The 15,898-nt window shown below is 35.0% G+C and overlaps 1 protein-coding gene across 24 annotated transcripts in view; it reads right to left on the reverse strand.

Moving 5' to 3' along the window:
* The window catches only part of FUT8 (fucosyltransferase 8), a 282,852-nt gene that overhangs the window by 57,000 nt on the left and 209,954 nt on the right, over positions 1 to 15,898 (reverse strand). For all 24 annotated transcript variants that reach the window (XM_057318427.1, XM_057318424.1, XM_057318420.1 and 21 more), the window contains one exon: positions 231 to 468. In XM_057318427.1, coding sequence (XP_057174410.1) covers positions 231 to 468 — 238 coding nt within the window. The remainder of the gene's footprint in view (positions 1 to 230; positions 469 to 15,898) is intronic.

Raw genomic sequence — 15,898 nt, forward strand, 5'->3', positions numbered from 1 at the left:
CTCTCTCTGTCAAATAAAGAAATAAAATCTTTTAAAAAAAAAAGAAATAAAACAGGTCATAAAACACTTTTAAAATAAAATATCACTCTAGATTTTACCCTGGTAATGTAGAACAGTCGTGGATCCAGAGAAAAAGATGACCATGAGCCATAAAGCTGTGCCTGGAAATCTGATAATTTGGAATGTGGCAGTTCAACCCAGAGATGTGAAATACTGTACAGGCTTCTTACCTGACCAGTGTCCAGTGGAGGTGCCAGATCTGTCTGTACATGTCTCACTTACAGGTCTAAACACAGTTTCCCATCCACCAGTAGCATAGCGCCAATTCTGAGATTCCAAGATGAGTGTTCGCTGAGTACCATATGCAATCATGAAGCAGTAGACCACGTGATGGAGTTGACAGCCATAGCCACAGCCTTTGTTGATATTACATACCAGCTTCTTGGCTTTGCTGCAGTCCTTGGGATTCTGTCAGGAAGAAAGACAAACAAAGGTGAAGAGAGGTCATCTTCTCTTTATAAATGACAAGTGTCAAAAATCATATAATTAGTCAGGACTGATCCAGTGTATCTTACTAAGCCAAGAATCCAGCTTTAGGATTGAATTTCAAAGAATCCACTGAAAGTTTATTTTAGAGAGATGGCAGTGAAAAGGACAGTTGATTTGGAAACATCACTAAACAAATATGAAATGAAGCATTACATTGAAAAAAAAACTCCTTCACTTCTCTATCACTCAGAACATGCAAGTATGATCATCTCTGAACTCAAAGTTGCATACACTGAGATCTTTTGAAAGAAGTAAAATAGTTTATTTATTCCAGCTGTACTCAGCATGCTGCGCTTACCTTTCCAGCTGAAGCTCAAATCATCTTAAATGAAAAACTATAGTTTACCTATTAATTCCATCTATCTCCAGAGTTCTAGATGTCACAAACAAAATGTACTTTTTCATTATGGAAGTGAAACCATTAAATTAAAAAAAATATGAGTTCAGGACTTAAAAAAAAAACAACTAACCTTGATGATAGCTACTAGTAATTTTCACAATAAAATATGTAATATGTTCTATATTGTGCCAATATTTTAGTCATTGAAGTATAATTAACACACAGTGTTATGTTAGTTTTAGGTGTACAACATAATGATTCAACAATTCTATACATTACTCAGTGCTCATCATGTTAAGAGCAGTCACCATCTGCCACCAAACATTATTACAATATTACTGACTATATTCTCTATGCTGTATTTTTCATCTCCATGACTATTTTATAACTGGAAGTTTGTACCTCTTAATCCCCTTCATCTATTTCACCCATCTGCCTACCCACTGTTATGCCAATTTTTAATCAGGAGGTCCATTTTTCTATTTGTATACCCTGCTATAAGATGAATAGCAAGTGGTTAAAACAATATTATCTAACAGTGGGTGCAACAGGGTCAGTTAATGAGAGATGTCTTTTTTATTCTAAAGCTTCGACTCCACCATAATTCGTATGGGCTATTGCTAAATATCCCTAGGCATCTTAGCTCTTCAAATAAAAATTTGTTTTGACAGGGACTCCTTAGCCTAGGAAGTTTTAAGCTGTTTTGTCTGCAAGGTTAAAAGAAAGGATGGGTATCGTCAGGAACAGAATCTTTTCTCCCACAAAGTGAGAAGCAAAGTAACCAGTTCTCAATTTATATGAGCCTTGAAAAAAAGCAGTTGCCAAACCACAAATCTACAATATTTTCCAGGGATATCATTTCTTTGGTCAAGCAGAGCCCTAGAAACAGAAGTAGGAAGGTGAAGGTATAAAATGATTCTGAAGGAGAAACTGAGAAGGGAAAATGCAATACAGTTACTTTCAGAAGAGGTATCTTTTACATTCAAATGTGCCACAGCGGGCTGGTCTTTTTCTATCAAAGCTGAACCTAATACCCTCAAGAGCCTTCTTAAAAAAAAAAAAAAAAGTATTTATTTGAGAAGGAGAAAGAGGAAACATGAGCACAAGAGCAGGGGGAAGGAGAAGCAGAGTGCTTCCCACTGAGCATGGAGCCCCATGTGGGGCTTGATCTGGGAATCAATCCGATCCCAGGACCCTGGGATCGTGACCTGAGCCAAAGACAGATGCTTAATCGACTAAGCCACTCAGGTGCTCAGAAGCCTTCTGAAAAGTTAACAGTCCTTATGAATCTGAGAGAATCCAGGTTAAATTCAGCAAGATTTGGTCAATACTGTTTCCCCAATCAAGTACTAGAGTTGCTGATTCTTTTCATTTTGAGACTTTGAACTCTAGTTGGTTTAGCTGCAAAAGATTTGAGAGGAACAGAGGATATGTGATGTGTTATTGGAAGACCAATATCATTTATTTTCTATCCGATATAATATAAGAATCCTGGGAATAAGTAACATTCTCAAACTGATTCAAAGTTTTATTATTAACTCAATAGTTTATCAAAAGGGCAAACAAAGAACACTGACATTTGTCAGATTTTTCATGATTTGTAAGAAATATAGCACTTGAATATCTCTAAAATTCATATGAATGAAAAAGAAAATGTCCTTTATATATTTTTCAATGGACTTTTTCTTTTAGAACAGTTTTTAGATATACAGAATTATTGCAAAGATAATACAGAGATCCCATATACCTCACATCCAGTTCCCCTATCATGTCTTACATTAATCTTCATCTTTTTTAAGGGAAAAAAGAGTGAGGGAACATAATAATTAAACATTTGAAACCACAGGCTTTTTTTTTTTTTTTAAATAAAAAGAAGACACATTTGCTTTTAAGACCGGCACATCTATTGTGTTTCCTGCGTTTAATTAGAATGCAATGCTTTGAGCACAAGGACTGAGTCCTAAGAGAAAGAAATGGACAGTTTACGAAACGAAGCTTAATTCAAGAATTTTAGTGCTCCTCAAACCAAGCTAAATTGAGAATATATTAAATCTTTCTGTTATGTCATAGGTAATATGGAGAAAGGAAATAAAATCCATTATGTTTAGTTCCAGAATGAAAAAGGTCTACATATATACAGGGTAACCAATGGAAGATTCCAAGGCAGAGGCTGGCCGTAAGAGAAGAGAAAATGAATAACTAGAATGAGAACAATAAATAAAGTACTGAAGAAGCTCAGAGTCACAGTCCAATTTTTTCACAAAAATATGTAAAAGTCTGAAAAATACGCAACATCTTGTTCATAAAAAGGCAGAGAGACAGTGAGAAATAGAAAAAAATGTGTGTTTCTGACACAAGATTAGGCTCACCAAAATAACTAGAAAAAAAAAAACAAGTGGGTATTTATAAGTTAAACAAAACAACAATTCTGAGATGGGCAGGGATTTATTCAGGTGGAAAGGAACCTTATGGGAAACCCATTACATGACCTAAGTTTTTGTTATCCACCACTTACAGAGTAGCAACAAACAAGAGATTTATAGGAATCTATAAAGGGGAAACAGAGCCTTTGTTCTACACACACACACACGTGCGTGTGCATATATACGTATGCGTAATCTTCAAATTTCTTACCAAATAACCTTTGTCAATTGCCACTGATCCTGGTTTTACACTTTCTGTCTGCAAAAGGCTTGCTGGTATGCCTCATCGATAAGCAAGCATATACGGAAGGGCCTCATTACTAAAAGAAGCTTTAATTATGCTAACACTTTAACAGGCTAACTATTTCTGATGATAAAATCTGTTTTTCAATAGCTTCTATAGTGTGCCTAATGCATTTTCTTCTATATTTCTCTATCATTTATGCAAGAATGCAGGCATATTGCTTTGTTCTATATTGTGATTCTTTCGATTTTTCTCCTTTCTCCCTTTTACGACATTCTCCACTCATCACACATACACAACACCCCCCCCACCCCCACATGTGTGTGTGTGGAATATGATACACTCCCAGCAGAAATCCTACTAGGAAGTACTTCTCATCTGAGAGTGGAAGATGGGGAAATACAGATTGAGAATATACCCCTTAAGTCCCCTGGGAGAGGGTCTCACCTCCTTCTGCCTTGAGTATCACTCACTGACCAAGTATAGGTGAATTTTTGTTCATTAAATAAGTATTTATTAAGCACTTAATATATACAACAAAACTCAGGAGATGACAATCCAACAGAATAATTATATATAAGTAATAATAACAGACAACTTAAATATAATAAGACTGTAGTAAACAAGAAATTAAGGAATAGAAAAGGGAAAAATCACTTTCAGCTGGACTGGAAAGGGTTATAAATAAAATTGTATTTAAGCTAAACCTTAACAACTAAAATTTATTGTGTTTACGAGATGCTAAGTAAAAGTACTTTTTTCATTAGTAAATAGGAGTCTATATTGTAAAGAACAATAGTTAAGAGCAAAGTAAAATTATAAACTCTCTAAATTATACTTACAATGTGGGATTTTTATATATATGGTCTTCTTGAAGTCAAAGGCATTAATAGGCACATACATTCTTCTTCCTTGAAATGATGATGATTATTCAAGTTTTAGAAACAGGAGGTAATTTTGTCAAAATTACTTGAGACAACATTCTAGTTAAAGAACGCTGCCTCGAGAGGCTTAAGATAGGATTTTGTTCTAATTCAGGCCCTGTTATGAATTAAATTGTGTGATTTTGCTTCATTTTCTTCATTAAAAATTGTGACAAAAATTACCTCCCTCCACTCTCTCTGCTTACCCATCCTTCCTTCTCAGAGATACTATGAAGCTAAATGACATGGGAGATGCTCAAAGCTAATTCAAACATACTATCTCATTTATCCTCATCATCTCAAGAGACATCATTTCACACTGGATAAATGCAATATTTTTTTGGATTTGGTGATGCAAGGTAGCCCAATTATGGACCTTTACTAACAGTGTTATGTAACATTTTTACAGTTATAATTCTGCAGCAAAGCTATCACTATAGTACATATAAATCAAGAAATAAGGACTTAAGACAGGGTTCTTCTGTATTCGGTTTCCTTTTCTTCCATTTTTAAATTTAATTTTTTAAAAAGGTTTTATTTATTTATTCGACGGAGAGAGAGACAGCACAAGCAGTGGGGGCAGCAGGCAGAGGGAGAGGGAGAAGCAGTCTTCTTACTGAGCAAGGAGCCCAATGTAGGGCTTGATCCCAGGACTCTGGGATCACGACCTGAGCCGAAGGCAGACGCTTACCCAACTGAGCCACCCAGATGCCCTTCCATTTTTCCTTAAAACGCTGAGGCATTTATTCTGACATTGCTAGTTTCCAAGAATGACCCTAAATCAATAGAACCAAAAGCTGTATTTGTTCTCATTATCATATAAATAAAAATTAAGAAGTGTATTAAAATCAATATGCCTCTAAGATGGTACATTAAGAGAAGCAGCATTTCTTAAACCTAAATGATTACTAATTCAGTAAAGGCACCATCATAATGCTGAAATATTTTAGTCCTTTTTGCTTTGGTTAAAATACAAAAATATTTACTACTGAACATATTTCAAATTAGGAAGCCAGCTTAATTTCTACTTTGCTAAAAAAGAATAATTTTGAATCAACTAGTAAACCAGAACTATTCTTATATTATGCAGGCACTGCTAAGATTTAGAAGTTTCCACTGCCTTCATTTAGTAAATTAGTAGTAATTGTGAATTAATGATGTAACATTATAAAATAGTACTGATTTCATGGCTTTAAAATTAAATCAAAGATAAAGTCTTTTGCCACAACTATTTAGATTTCCAATATACAAAAGTAAAAGCCTCTTCAGAGGAAAATTTTAGAGGCACTATGTAATTTTCCTCACTTATCTGCCTAGATTTACTACAGAGCAAAAACACTGCATTCAAAGGCTAAATTAACAACAAACAAAAAAACTTAGTCAATATATACTGGACATAATATCTCCAGGCAACTCTTGTAAAGAGTAAATGCTCAAAGACCATTAGTTCAATTGATTTGCATGTAGGGGGACAAAGGTGATGTCAAGCTGACAGTGACAAAAATAAATTAATTGGTGACAAGCCAGAATTTCAAATTTAGCTCTCTCAATCTATTGTTCAATGCTTCCATGATGTCTTTAATCCAAGATTCAACAAGAAGTACAAGCTCAGAGCACTCATCTGGTCACTCTCTCAGCTTTATAGACATACGCATAGTTGACAATAAAAAATTTTATATATTTAAAAAGTATATATAATATATATATATATATATATACATACACACACACACACACACTGTATAACGATTACCACAATCAAGCTAATTAACATATCCATCGCTTCATATCATTACAATTTACTTTTTGGTGTCAAGAATACCTGAGATCAACTCTCTTAGCATATTTCAAGTATATAATGCCAGTATTATTAATTATAGTCACCATGCTGTACATTAGATCTCTAGAACTTACTCATCCCACATAAGTGAACCTTTGTACCTTTGATTAACATCTCCCCATTTCCCCCATCTCCTTCCTCCTGGTTATTACTGTGCTTTTGGTGTCATATCCAAAAACTCACTGTCAAGAACAATGTCCAAGGAGCTTTTCCTCTAAGTTTTGTTCTAGTATGTTTACGGTTTCAGGTCTTACATTTAAGGAAAAAACCCAGAACCCTGAACTCTCTAACAGCATTTCTTTTCTAGGGAGGAGTTAAGCCATAGACAGCTTATATTTCCAATGAAGAGAGGTCAGAAAAACCAAAGGAATGAGCCAGGTAAGTTAAATTTTATTGTACTCTTTGTCTGCTCTAATCACAAGACTAAATGGTTTTTAATTTGTTTGTTTAAAAAGATCTGCAACATCCAGCTTTGTGTTGGTAATGAAGAAAAGATTCATTAATAGTGTGGTAAAAGCATTTCATTGTATTGGAAACAGTCTGATTTTATTTCTTTAAAATTATTTTCAGAACCAAAGCAGAGAAGGTAATGAAGCAAATAAGAGAACTGGAGTACCGCATTGTGGTAATTAAAATGAAAAGTCTGGGCATAGTTAATAACCATGAAAGAGAAAGTTTAAAAGCATTCTCATTTTTAAAAGCCAGGACTGGAAATTATTGTCTTTTAATGCATTAAACAAGAATATTTTCATAGCAAAGTTAAGATAGTATCAAGGTATCCTTTCTACCCCTCCAGCAAAAAACAATTTGTTGCAAGTAGTAAGAACAACACAATAGGTGAGGCACAAGAAGGCTACCAAATGCTGCAGGAAATCAATTTCCCTTTAGGTATTTGATAAAATTTTAAGTGTGGAAACTTAATGGAGAAAAGATATCAAGATACATACACACTGAAGCAAAGGCAAATGGTCACTATACAGTTATAGAAGAGGAAGATCTTGGTAAATAAAGCAAAAATTGACTTAATTTAAATGTATTTTTAAAATTTTTGCTTTTTGCCTATAAGTCTCTATTGAATGTTCTAAAGCCATTTTTTAAAAAGATGGAAATTCTACAAGTCCAGTGGAAAGCAACAAACATTATGGGGCATTTCTTCTACCGAGGGTCTTTGAGACAGTAGTGTGTCATCTCTGGATATTCCAAGTGGTCTCTACAAAGTCTCTACTTCAGGTTCATGAGATGAGTACACTAAAGCAACCTTGGTAATATTTTCTGCTACTTTAAAGTCACAAAGGAAAGGCAGAGAAAGAATGAGATGCATCCACGTCTAACTTTTCTCATCCAAGAATCTAACTTAAATAAGGCTAGAGAAGAAAAGTGAAATTACCTGAGAAGCCAGATTCTGCTACTGCTACACAATTGTACAGAAGATGTATAACCTCAAGCACCTTCAATTTTTCTCCAGAGGTTTAGGGTCTGATCTCTTGGTGTCAGAATCAGCTAACTGCTCAGTTTAAAAATAACATAGTTTCAAAATTAAGGTTGAATTTCAGTAATGTCCTCCACTATTTTACTTCACAGAACTCATTAGGCTCTCTTTCCTCAAAACTGAAATTCAGAGAGGACATGGCAGGTACTCTTTAAAAAAGAAAAAAAAAAAAAAAAGAGGAAGGAGGGAAAAGAATGTGAAAAGGACAGAGGGAAGGGAAGAAAGGGGGAAGAGAGGAGAAGGAGGGAGGAAAGGGGGAAAAGGAAAGAAATGTTGGAGAGAGAGGGGAACAGGGAAAGAGGAAGAGGCGGGAGAAGAGGGAGAAAAGTAAAAGGAAGTCTGGGAATAGTTAGCCCAGATCAAAAGATGAGACAAAAAAAAAAAAAAAAAGATAAAGTAGATAGCAGATACAAAAAAGAAACACTAGTTGAAACTCTGTTCTTCTGCAAAGGCTGCTGCAAATGTTTAGTTTTATTGTAAAGAAAAGACTAACTTACACTGTTTGCCAGCTTTCCATTCTGTGAAGTGCCCTTCGTCCGGGCAGCATTGGTACTTACAGCACTTGTCTGTCTACTCACTGGTTTTTCAATCAAACCATCAACAATAACTAGACCAGATGTCAAATCCTGCTGCCTCTTCTCCGGACAGAGGCATTGTTCCATTTCTCCATGCAGCTATCCATGCACTCAGAATCCAACCTTAGCTGAGCTTAATTTCTTTAAAATCCCCAGTTATTATTATTACGTTTAATTAAAAATAAAACATTCTTAAGACGATTTTTCTCACTGCCTCAATTTAACAGTCATCAAACTGAATCAGGTTATTCACTTTTTGAAATCTTTAACACTGTATTTTTTGCTGTTTATTTTAAATAATTTAAGGCCCACAATAAATTACAAAACCAGTAGAGAGTTACCATGTATATCTTCCACAGAGCTTTCCCCAATAAGAACATCTTACTTAACCACAGTTCATTATCATTATCAGGAAATTGACCTTACATAACATAATTAACTAATATACAGACCTTCTTTGGATTTCACCAGGTTTTACATGCACTCTTTTTTTTGTGTGTGTGGGGGGTATGGTATATCCAATTTTATAACATGTATAGATTCATGTCATTAGTACTACAATCAGGATATAAACTGTTACATTAAAACAAAGAAATTCTCTTACAATACTCCCTTTAAGAGTCACACCCTTCCCCAAATGTTAATCTCTAGCAACTACTGATCTGTTCTCCATGACAATAATTTAGTAACTCTGAGTGTTATAAATGAAATCAGACAGTATGTAGCCTTTTGAAATTGGCTTTTTAAAAAAATCACTTAGCATAATGCTCTTGAGATCCATCCACGTTATTGTGCGTATCAATAGTTCATTCTTTTTTATTACCGACTTCTAGTCTGTTATGTGGATTGTGCCACAGCCTATTCACCTGCTGAAGGGCATTTGGGCTGTTTTCAGGTTTAAGGTGTTACCAATTAAATTGCTATGCATGCAAATGTACAGATTTTTGTGTGCACATGAATTTTTATTTTCTAGGATAAATATACAAGAGCATAATTGCTGAGTCAAAGTGCCAAAATGTTTTCCAGAATGACCATCCCATTTTACATTTCCATAAGGAATATACGAGAGAGCTGGTGGCTCCAAATTCTGGGTATTTTTTTATGTTAGCCATTCTGATGGGTATGTAGTGGGATCTCATCATGTTTTTAGGTTACATTTCCCTAATAGTTAATGATTTTGTACATCTTCTCATGTACATATTTGCCATCCATATATCCTCCTTGGTAAAGTTGTCTGCTCAAAACTTTTGCCCATTTTCCAATTGGATTGTTTCTCACTGTTGACATTAAAGAGTTATACAAGACCTTTGTTGGATATGTGATTTGCAAAGATTTTCTCTCAGTCTATGGCTTGTCTTTACATCCTTTTTAACAGGGTCATTCACAGGACAAAAGCTCTTAATTTGATAAAGTTCAATTTATTGATTTTTTTTTCCTTTTATAAGCCGTTCTTTTGGTGTCACGTTTAAGAACTTTTAGCCTAGGTCACAAGATTTATTCCAACATTTTCCTCTAAAAGTTTTATAGTTCTACATGTTACATTTATCTGTTAGATTCACTATCCATTTTGACTTAGTTTATGTAAAATGTGAGGTTTAGGTCAAGGTCCATTTTTTCCCCTATGAGATGACCCTTCACTGAACTTTTGCACCTTTGTCAAAAATCAATTGCCCACTCATAGGTATATATTCAAAAGAACAGAAAACTTATTCAAATACATGTAGAGACATGTTAACAGCAATGTTATTTTGAAATAGCAAAAGGTGTAAACAATCCAAATGTCCATCCACAAATGAATGGATGAGCACGTTTTGGTATACTCAACACAATGGAATATTACTCAGTCATAAACAGGAATGGAGTGCTCATATATGCTACGACATGGATGAAACTTGAAAACATTATTCTAAGTCAAAGAAGCCAGAGAGAAAAGATTACATATAGTATGATTCCATTTATGCGAAACATTCAGAATAGGTAATTCCATAGAGAATGCAGGTTGGTGGTTTCCAAGGGCTATGGGAAGAGGGAATCGGGGAATGAGAGCAACTGCTTAATGGGTATGAGGTCTTCTCTTAAGCTGATGAAATCCGTGCAACTAGATAAAGGTACTGTTTGCACGACCTTGTGAATGCACTAAATAGCACTGAACTGTTCATTTTAGATGGTTTTATAAATTTCACCTCAATGAAAAAAAGTTAGCATACCCATATGGGTTTATTTGGGATTCTATTCTGTTTCATTGATTTATATAGGTCTACCCCTCCTCCAATACCAAACATTATCTTGATTACCGTTGCAATAGTTGTCAAGTCTTAAAACTATAAAGTATGATTACTCAAACTTAATTCTTCTTTTTCGATGTTGCTTTAGCTATTTTAGTTCCTTGCCTTTTTATATAAATTTTGGAATCAACTTGTCTATATATACAAAAAGAAAAAAGGACTTGCTGGGATTTTAATAGGAATTATGCTAAGCTTATGGATCAGTCTGGGAAAAACTGACATCTTTTCTATGTTGAATCTTCCAACATAATATATTAATTTACTCATTAGATTTTTAATTTCTTTCATCAGCATTTTATTTTATCATCAGTATTTTTACCTAAGTATTTAATTTTCAATTCCTGGAGCACTGTAAATGGTAGTATGTCTTAAAATTCTGGTTTTCAACTTTTCTTTGCTGGGATATAGAAATATGATGAGTTTTTGTGTGATGATCACATATCTCACAACTTTGCTAAATTCACTTATTCTAGGAGTTTTATAGCTGTGTGGTTATTGTTATTGTTTGGTAGATTACTTGCAATTTCACTATGGAGACAATCATGTCACCTGCAAATAGGGATAGTCTTCTTTCTTTCTAGTATATATGTCATTTATTTCTTTGTCTTGCCTTACTGGACTGCAAAGAACTTCCATTTCTATGAGTAGGAGTGAGAGAATAGGTGAGAGAAGGTATCATTGCTTCATTCCCAATTTTAGGAGAAAAGTATTTCATTTAGTCTTAAATGTGATGATACCTGTAGGTTGTTTATAAATTCTTTTTTTAAAAATCAGATTGATGGGGCGCCTGGGTGGCACAGCGGTTAAGCGTCTGCCTTCGGCTCAGGGCGTGATCCCGGCGTTATGGGATCGAGCCCCACATCAGGCTCCTCCTCTATGAGCCTGCTTCTTCCTCTCCCACTCCCCCTGCTTGTGTTCCCTCTCTCGCTGGCTGTCTCTATCTCTGTCGAATAAATAAATAAAATCTAAAAAAATAAAAAAAAATAAAAATCAGATTGAAGAATGTCTCATTTTTTCCTAGTCTGCTGAGTGTTTATCATGAATGGGTGTTGGATTTTGTCAACATTTTTTTATCATGTTGACATTTTTTATCATCTTATCAACATATTTTATCATTTTCAACCTATTTTATGATATATACATATATGTGAATATATACTATATCTATATATAAATATATAGATATATGTATATATCATGACCAAGTGGGGTTTATTCAAGGAATGCAAAGTTGGTTAAGTATTCAAAATTCATTCAATGTAATCTATCACTTAACAGTTTAAAGAAGAAAATCCACATGATTATATACCAATTCACAAAGCAAAAGTATTGACAAATCCAACACCCATTCCTGCTTTCCTGGGCATAATTTGAACTTTCAGTATTCAATTCTGATTCATCTATATATATACACACACACACACACATAATTTATTAGTCTACTCATATCAACACTTTATTATTTCAAGTGGGACGTAGAAACCTCACTACCTTTACTCTCTCCCCCTTTATGATATAGTTGTCTTAAAGATTACCTTTATATACATTGAAAACTGCATCAGATTATGTTATAAATTTTGTTTTCCACCACCAAACATTTTAAAAAATTTAAGTGGAGAAGACTAATCAATTACCCTATATCTACTGTCTTTTGCATTTTCTTTATTCCTGACGTTCCAAGTTTCCTTCTGTCATCATTTTCTTCCCATCTGAAGAATTTCTTTTTTAGACCAAGTCTGCTGGCAATGAATCCTTCCAGTTTTCCTTCATCTGAAAATGTTTTTATTTCACCTCATTATATTTTCACTGGATGAAGAATTTTAGGTTGCCAGTTTTTTTCTTTTGGCACTTAAAAAAAAATCTTACTACCCCTTTCGGGCCTCCATGTTTTCCAATGAGATATTTGCTGTCACTCAAATCGTTCCTCTATAGGTAATGCATGTGCTTCTCTTTTGCTGCTTTAAAGAATTTTTTGTCTTTAGTTTTCAGCAAATTACTTAAAAAGTGTCTGGAAATGGATTGCTTTAGGTTTGTCCTGTTGGGAATTTGCTCAACTTCTTGAACTTGTTGGCTTGCCAAATTTAGGAAGTTTTCAGTCATTTCTTCATCCCTTACTCTCACGCTTCACTCCTTCTTGGACTCCAAAGATAAGAAACATAAATTTTTGTTGCTGTTGTTATTGTCTAAGAGGTCCCTGAGGCTCTGTTTACTTTTTTTTCAATCGTTGTCAGACTGGATAATTTCCACTGATCTAACTTCAAGTGCACTGATTCTTTCCTCTGTTACAGCTATCCTACCATGAGCCAGTTTTTTTTACTTAGATTATTGTATTTTTCAGTTTTAAAATTTTCATTTGTTTTTTCCTTATATCATCTATTTCTTTGCCCAGGCTTTCTATTTTTTCATTTGTTTCAAGTCTATAATTGCTTACTGGAGCATTTTTAGTATTATATCTTTTTAAAAATCCTTATCAGGTAATTCCAACATCTGTGTCATCTCAGTGTACTATCTGCTGCTGATTATCTTTTGTCATTTGAATTAAGATTTTCCTGGTTCTTGGTATATGGTGAATATTATGTTATGAGACTCTGCTTTCTATTAAATGATCCATTTTGGTAGGAAGCAAACTACACAGACTCCTGGCTCACTTTTATTGGTTGTGGCTCAAATGTCAACTTAATTATTAAAACTTTTTCAGTGTTATTTTGTTCTGCCCCACTTGTGGGCTAACCAAGAACCAGTGTGAAGCCTAAGTGGTCTATCATACCAGAGTTCAGTTCTCAACCTTTTTTCTGCATCAATTCTCATTAATTACATGCATGTGATATTCAGAGGTCTGTCCAGGTATTCAAACATAGATTTGAAAAATTCTGTTCTCTAACTCTCTTTTCCCTATAACCCTCCCTCCACTCTAGTGGTGGTGAGAATGGGAACTGCCTTATTACTGCAGTGTGGGGATGGTGGACAGGTTTTGTCCAAAGCCTCTGAGGTTGTAACACCAGCTGGGAGAAGTGGGGGTGCCCTCACTACTGCAGGGCAGGTATGGTGGACAGGGCTATGTGCTCAAGGTCCACAGTGATGGTACCGGGAAGGGCATGGGGCAACGTTTTTCAGGTCCACAGTGATGGTACCGGGAAGGGCATGGGGCAACGTTTTTCATGACGTTTACCTGGAACAGGATAGATGTAATCAAAATGAGGCCTTTTTTTGGCTCCACCCATTAGTACTTTTAGGTTGGAGGATTCTCTAGCACCTCCAACTGGGATATACAGGAATAAAACAAGGAAATAAACAAATATAGAAGATTCACGTTGTACAGGATTTTTTTTGGGGGGGGGGCACTTAGCAGGAAGAATAGGGTATAATGTGTTTACTACATCTTATCTAGAAACAGAAGCCTATGTTTTAGCCCAACATAATCTCATTTAATGCACATTTAACTCACATCTATAATGCTACTTATTTATTGGAAAACTAATGACTTTGTGTTTCCAGAGGCATTTGCTCATATAAGTTTCTTTTAAAAATTATAAACCAACCTTTTTTCAATAATTTGAATCTTGAGAACACTATGGTACTGTATCTTCTTATGTAAAAGGAAAATATAACATCTGTTTGAAGAAAAGAACTCTAGTAGTGAATATTTAAAAGATTATTCAAAGCCTCTATGGGATGTAGGCTTTGAACACAGGCAAAATTCCTTATATTTAAAAGCTTTTTCTTAGGGTACAGCTTTATTTCCTTTTTCCTCCATTATATATGTACAAAGGGCAGGGCACTAGGTCTTTTGGTTGCAAGTCAAACATAGTATCTATTCTGCCCCTAACTCTTTAATCATAAGCAGCCCTCTCACAGGGCGTCCTATAACCACCTCTCTTGATTTCTGACAATGCCTGCAGCTTCAAGGTATGGTCTCCTCCACTAGCCCTGACACTTCCAAACCCAGCAAGTACAGCCACTTAAATCACTCCAGGGGAAGAGGATTTATACCAAAATTCAAAGTAAAACAAATAAATGAAAAAACCTTCCACACAAGCAAATAAACAAAAAACAACAACCTCTAAGCAAGAGAAATGTCCAAAGCTACGAGGCTATTTTACTGGCAGAATAGTAACTAGAATTCTTCCAACAACCCCAGATAGTCCCTGCTATGCTTCAATTTGATAAAAGAAATGATGGGGTGTGTGTGTATAAAAGTGTTGGTTTTTTATAGATGATACATTTTGGTCTAATAATAAACAATGGTTATGCCAATGAGAAGAGAGAGGAACAAGAAAAAGGTGCCATAGCTCTGGGAAAGATATGAAATAGTTGAGAGAAAACAGTAACAAGCAATGGTAAAAATAATGACCTGTCTTTAGCCATTCAGATATAGTCAGTGACTCCCTACTTTTCCATATTGAAATCTCTATCTGCTTCTTTTTCTATCTGCATCTTCTTTTTAAGAGGGAGAGTGCGCGTGAGCATGTGAACAGGGGAAAGGGGGGAGGGGTAGAGGGAGAAAATCTCAAGTGGGCTCCATTCCCGTTGTGGAGCTCTGTGGGCTTCTATGCAGGGCTCGATCTCATGACCCTGAGATCATGACCTAAACTAAAATCAAGAGTCAGAGGCTTAATCCACTGAGGCACCCCTATCTGCATCTTAATCTTTCTGGCTATTAGAGCCTCTTGTAATAGCATGACAACAAAAGCCCAAATATACCAGAAGAACTTTGCTATTCAGTAAAACAAAAGAAAATTATGAACTAAAAAAAAAGCTACTAACTCTCATTCCCTCCCTACCTCCAACATGTAAGAAATCAAAGATAAAGTAAAATAAAAAACTGATTTCATTAGCTTAGATGCTTCAAAGCCCCTCTAGTAGAATCTGATATTATTTAGAGTAAATCAAGACGTGGCCCCAATATTTAAACAGATAACATTTTGCATTTGAAAGCTTCACAATCATTAAGTGTTCCTTACTGTATCTTAAGGAGATCACTGTGCTCTTAATAATGATCTAAAGTGACTGCTTCTCGGCCTTTGGGCTAATAACAATCTAAAGTGAATATGGCCAAAGTCGGTAACAGAGCATATTCTTGAGAATCTACATACACTTCATATCTAGTTCCATGATCTAACCAGTAAAAACTCTTCAACTCATTCATAAATGGAAAAAAATAACCAATTGGGGAAGGAACTTCAGTATGGGGAAGACAAACGCATATGCCCAGAAAGCTGATATCTCAAAT

Source organism: Ursus arctos, unplaced genomic scaffold (genome assembly GCF_023065955.2).
Source record: "Ursus arctos isolate Adak ecotype North America unplaced genomic scaffold, UrsArc2.0 scaffold_25, whole genome shotgun sequence".
Classification (NCBI taxonomy): domain Eukaryota; kingdom Metazoa; phylum Chordata; class Mammalia; order Carnivora; family Ursidae; genus Ursus; species Ursus arctos.